The sequence below is a fragment of the Solanum stenotomum genome, chromosome 8 (assembly GCF_019186545.1).
Source record: "Solanum stenotomum isolate F172 chromosome 8, ASM1918654v1, whole genome shotgun sequence".
Classification (NCBI taxonomy): domain Eukaryota; kingdom Viridiplantae; phylum Streptophyta; class Magnoliopsida; order Solanales; family Solanaceae; genus Solanum; species Solanum stenotomum.
Genome location: NC_064289.1, coordinates 25,367,589 through 25,373,804, shown reverse-complemented (window position 1 = coordinate 25,373,804; position 6,216 = coordinate 25,367,589). Strand labels below are relative to the sequence as shown.

The 6,216-nt window shown below is 30.3% G+C and overlaps 1 protein-coding gene across 1 annotated transcript in view; it reads right to left on the bottom strand.

Moving 5' to 3' along the window:
* Window positions 1–699: 699 nt before the first annotated feature.
* LOC125873650 (laccase-12-like) overlaps window positions 700–6,216 on the bottom strand; it is an 8,956-nt gene continuing 3,439 nt past the window's right edge. The window contains exons 5-10 of the mRNA XM_049554535.1: window positions 5,063–5,196; window positions 4,740–4,891; window positions 4,308–4,552; window positions 4,078–4,206; window positions 1,072–1,263; window positions 700–868 (exon numbers count right to left, since the gene is read on the bottom strand). Coding sequence (XP_049410492.1) covers window positions 738–868; window positions 1,072–1,263; window positions 4,078–4,206; window positions 4,308–4,552; window positions 4,740–4,891; window positions 5,063–5,196 — 983 coding nt within the window. The 3' untranslated portion in view covers window positions 700–737. The remainder of the gene's footprint in view (window positions 869–1,071; window positions 1,264–4,077; window positions 4,207–4,307; window positions 4,553–4,739; window positions 4,892–5,062; window positions 5,197–6,216) is intronic.

Genomic DNA, 6,216 nt, shown 5'->3' with positions numbered 1-6,216 from the left:
AAAATGACGGGTGCACCATTGTCAGGGGTGACTCTGCCCTTTAAGAAAAGGGCAACCATTTTAGGCTCACAAATTTGAGGGCCTCATTTAATATAGCAATAATAGATTATAGGTTTTTCATAAGAAAACTATTAAATACGATTTTCGGGAAAAAATAATATTAAAGGAAAAAATTATTAGAAATTTGATAAATCTCGAGTATTATGTCACAAGAAAAATTAAATGCATTTTTATATGAATTATTAATTGAAAAAGAATTATTAAAAGAAACCATTTATAAAAAATATATATATGCAATTTCGCATCTCAAGAAATTTAAAAAGTACACTTTATAAAAAGAAAATGAATTTTTTTCAAAAAAATAACAAACAATGGTGCTTTTTAATTGATTTTAAAAAGAGGTCCTCTCTAGGAATTGAACCCTCAACCTCACAATGAAAAAACAACCCCTGAACCAGTGAGCCATCCAATCATTTGTGATCATGGGTTCCTTTATTTAATATTTACTATATTTTTAAAACTATACAAATGAGTTTTGTGGGATGACCACGAGTTCGAGTGACCCATTTTTAACCCTTAAATTCACCCCTGGTTGCATGTTTAAGCCAAGTTAAGGATCATGTTTATGTATTGCCTATATACATATATTGCAAGAATTGGTGCCATTTCATATTTACTCAATCATCAAAAAATTATGTAAGTTATGTTTCATTGAATCATTGTGCATATTGTGTTTGTCAACAAACAGGCAAATCGACCGGAGGCTCTTCTAATGATTCCAATTCACTAACTCCATTTTCCACCAGGAATGACATGGCCAAACCCCATGTAATATGAACATCCAGGTGACAATGCATTAACCAGACTCCTATTTAACAAAAAAAAAGTGTTAAGTCCAAAAGCTCAATAAAAAAGAATTTTTATGTTATGTATGCGGATAGTATAAGGATGTTTTACGCTATCAGTGTAATTTAATCTATTATAGCATGTTCGTTGGAGTAACATTTTATCAAATTATCAATTACTCTACATAAACTTATTTTGTAAGAATATAAATGTTTTTTTTCTCACCTGGATTGTTAGCAACAAATCTGATAACTGACCATCCATTGACAGGTACACTTGCCGTGTTTCGGGTAGGTGGATCAACAAGGTTGAATTTAGCTGTATCAGTTTGAGGATTAAAGTTCCCAAAGCCCTCCGCGATAATGTAAAAATCATATCCATGAAGATGGATTGGGTGATTTTCANAAAAAAAAGGTACTACAAATCACAATAGCTAACAATTTAAAATATTTTTAGAATCATATAAAAATTTCAATAACTTCTCAAATTTCATAATATATGACATAAGAAGAGGGAATAACCAATATATTTATAAAAAGAAATGACATATAAAATGAAATGGACAGAGTATTAGTTTTTGAAAATGGAAAAGGACAAAACACATATAAAATTAAAAGACATATAAAAAAAAGTTGGTTTAACTCTCAAACATAAAAAGTAACATATGTTATTAAAAACTTTAATAAAAAGTACTATAATTTACAATAAATAATAACTTAAACTATCTACAAGACAACAAAAAAAAGACTAATTTTTGTACTGCTTCTGTCACATAAATTAGGATTGGGATGATTTTAAAATTTTAATTTTGGTTATACATTATAAAATAGCCAAAAAATTGAATGATATAATTTTTTTTAAAATAACCGAATGAATCGTCCTATTGATAACTCTAATGTTACTTCTACTCTGTTTATTTTTACTTAAATTTAGAAAGATATGTTTCATTTCTACCCTCAATCTTATCGGTACATTTATTTGCTATTTGAAATTGAAATTAGAAAGACAAATGACAAATAAGTTTTTATACTAGCTCACTTATGAGCAAAATATATTATAACAATCTTTACTAATTTTATAACAATACATAAACTATACTCTCTCCGTCCCATATTAGATGGGCACTTCCAACTTTACACGGTGATTAAGAAATCATTAATACATTGAAAGACTTCACCATTTTACCCTTTGTTTATATCAATGCACATTGAAATGAGTTACAAAAAATACACATACCATATAGGAATGGTCATATTAATTGTAGGGTAAAATGGAAAAGAATTAATTAATTCTATCATAATTTAATAAGTGCTCAAATAATATGAAAAAATTTATTTTAGTAAGATTCTCATCTAATATGGGACGGAGAGAGTAACAATATAACTTTATTAATGTTGGGCCCGGGCAACGCCCGGGCTTTCTTTACTAGTATTACTATAAGTGGGAACAAAAAAAAGTTAAAAGTTGAATTACGATTTTACCCCTACTATAAATTAGAAGAATATATATTAGGCAAAAGTAGATTACCGTTTAAACCCTACATTAAATTAAAATGTTATAAGCTATTAATAAATTAAAAATTAAATAATAATTATATCATATTATTATACTATTATACTAATGTTAATCGGTATATACCTGCTTGTTTGTTTTATCCGTTTATGGCTTTTGATTTTCTTCCTAATCTAAATTACTCTCCCATTACCTATAAATGGTCACTTATTGCTATAATAATTATATTAAAGAAGGTGCATGAAGAGTTGTACTGTATTAATTATGAGAGAAATGGTCACTTATTGCTATAATAATTATATTAAAGAAGGTGCATGAAGAGTTGTACTGTATTAATTATGAGAGAAATGTTCACTTATTGCTCCAACAATAAGGAGAATGAAGAGTTAGGGTCATTTACTATCAGAGTCAATATTATATTTGTGTAGCAAAGAGGTCACCCGATGGTTATACAACAAAAATGCATGATTGTTAAACAAATTTTTCATTTCACTTTAAATGTATTAGTTGATCACTAATCACTTTTATTATATTCTTTTTGTTTTTTACATGAGAAAAATGTACGTGTACGTACATTCTAAAACTTCATACGGAGCTTGCAATGTGATTGGGAATGGATGTTGAAAATCTTTGCGGAGGTTGAAATTCATCTTTTCACAAAGTTGGCCTTCTAACAAGCATAGTAAGTAACTAATACATTTTCATGCTTTGAAAACTTCTCTTTTAATATTTAATTTTTAGGCAATTATTGAAGAAATTTAGCACATTTTCACTGATTTACATACTTTGGGTAAGTGAGATGGAAACTCTCTTCTTCTTTTCTTTCGCATTTCACTTAATTATATGTTACATAAGTTGATCATCGAAAAGGTGCTACATTTATCTTTCTTTTATTAAATTTATTCCCCTTATTTTATAAGAGCTTATTTCTTCCTGTTTCATATCATATCTAGCTAGCTACAATCTTTGGAAGAAAATTATTGTAGATAATAATGATGGTCATATCTAAGTAATTATGTTTATTACCTAATTTTTTATTGCGTTCAACTAAGTACCGACTCAAAGTGTACAAAAAAGGCATCCACGTTAGTGATATTTACGTGCACTTCTTAAATTTAGAGCAAGAGTTTCCTGATATGTCACATATCATCAGATGCTATATTATCTTAATAAGTTTTACATAATTCAAAATATCTTATTTTCCAAACAAATAACTACAAGTGATATGAAAAGAATTAGTTGTCACCCTTGTATTTGTGTAGAGAAACACATATTAAGATATTTTTAGTCTAGAAGATTATATTTGAAATCCTTCTTTTCATTTATTTTTGGATGCAAAAGTAAGCTTTATATAGAAGCATATTAATCAATACAAGCTTTATTGTATTTATAAAAATATAATGTGATATATATTTATATCGACATGAGATTAGAGATCATAATAGAAGACAAACGTGCAACGCACGTTTCCAGAACTAGTACAGTGAGATAAGTGTATGCCATTGTTTAGCATTAGTATCACACATGCTTATTGTTGACCATCATAGGAGGTATCATGTTTTTAATTTCTATGCACCGACAATTAATGTGTGAAATGTTTTCTCTAGTGAGTAGTGTCAAGTCACTTATACTACACACGAGTAGTGTAAAATATGTTTACACTATCAATTTATATAGCTCAAATCATATCTTGAATGTTCATCATAGATTGGAACTTACCTTTACTCGAACACCTGTAGAGATCACCCGGTTGACCATTAATGGTGTAAGCATCTGATACATTAGGAGCTGCTCCTGTTCTCGTGGCTTGTCTTACAACGTCAATAGGATTTGCATCCCACCACTCACCTAATCACAAAATGCCAAACCATTACTTTAATGAGTAACTGCTCATGTAGTAGTAAGTATCATTTTCAAGTGTTCAATTGAAAATGGGAAGGAATCAGTACCAAGCAGAATAGGTGTCTCTCTTTTGGGCTTAGAAAATGGGTAGAATTCTCCTTCTTTTGGGTAGATGATTAATGCTCCGTAAACAGTGGCCCTGAGCCATGAACTGTGAGCGTGCCACCAAAGTGTGCCTTCCTGTCCTTGAATTGTGAAGCGGTAAGTGTAACTCCCTCCTGGTCTAATTGGACATTGTGTTATAAATTCTGGTCCATCTGCCCATGCTGTTCTTATTTGCTTGATTCCATGCCTTTCCAAATACAAAAAAAGTATTTTTTGCTTTATTTTTCAAGTTACTATGTCTAGTTTTATGGAACGATTACCTGTAATTATCATCTAGGTAACCTGATAGTATCGGATTTGATATTGTCTGTGAACTATATAGAAGTTAATTAATCCATCATTTATACTCACATTCATTTGCATTCTGAACTTACCAGTGAATGGTGACATTATATCGAGCTCTGTTGACTACGTTGATGACTAAAGTATCACCGTTGTTCACTTCCAATGTTGGTCCAGGGAATTGTCCATTCACTGTTATAGTGTTATGGATCTTGCACAGCCTCTTTACTGGTGTTGCTTGAATCTGTTCCATAACAACGTCATAGTTCAAACAAAGTGAAATGGGGAAGGGGAATCGAACCTTAATTCACCAACAACGTGAAGGTGAAGCTCATCATCTTCCAATTATAATTAAAATCTCAAAAATGTTAATTAGAAAGAAATAAAGAGATTAATGGAGACGAGAAAGGCATACAACGAAATCATGGTAGTGTGTTTCTGCAGTACTTGCATTTATGAAGAGAAGCAAAATGGCGATGAAGAAGAAATAACGCAAAGTGTTAGCAATTCTATTGCAGGAATGATCCATTGTGTTTCTGTTCTTAAATTCTGTCAAGTAACAGAAAACGCATGCAAGCAGTAAAGATTTGAGAGTTGAGACTTATTATATTACTCTCCGTTTCAATTTATGTGATGTAGTTTGATTTCGAACAGAGTTTATAAAAGGACTTTTGAAACTTGTGGTATAAAATAAGTCATAAATGTTTGTGTGGCTTTCATTAAGGACAATAAATTGTTACTAAATAAATAAATTTGTCATTCTTTTGGCGATCAAATAAAAAAGAAAGTGAGTCGTATAAATTGGGATAGAGGAAATACACAGGAGAAAAGGGATAGAGGGTAGTTTGAGGTTTGGAAGAATAGGTTTTGATTGGGCATGAAGGTCAGCTTATATTATAGGGCAAAGTGTAGATTAATTTCCCTGTACAAGTTGGTTCACCCACTATATACATTAGTTCACAGTTTTCACAAATGCTTGTCCCATAAGTCTCTTCTTGATGTGACCATCTTACGTTTTCACTTCACATTATGTTAGCTTTAATTTGTTCCAGAAAATTAAAACTCATGATATATCATATTTGTAAACCTCTTATATTATCATTAATTAATCTTGACTGTTTTCTGAGTAATACTAAGGGTGTGTTTGGTATGAAGGAAATTTTTCCAAATCAACTCGTTTTGCTCAAATTTAAGGAAAATGACCTTCCCTTCAAAAATTAAGGAAAACATTTTTCAAAACTTTCTTTCAAATTACTATTTTTTTGTTGAAAATTTAATTTTTTTTGATGAAAAAATAAATTTAAAGCTTATTTTTAAAAAATATTTTTCAACTTCAATTTTTTTATTTTTTTACCCCACCCTCACCCCGTTCCCCCCCCCCTACCACGCCCCCTCCCCCCAAAAAAAAAAATTTTAAGTTTGTTTTTAAAAGGTATTTTCAATTTCAAATCTTTATTTTCACCCCACCCCCCTCCAAAAAAAATAATAAATTTAAAGTTTGTTTTTAAAAAATACTTTCAATTTCAAATTTTATTTTTCACACCCCACCCATACCCTAACCCCCCCCCC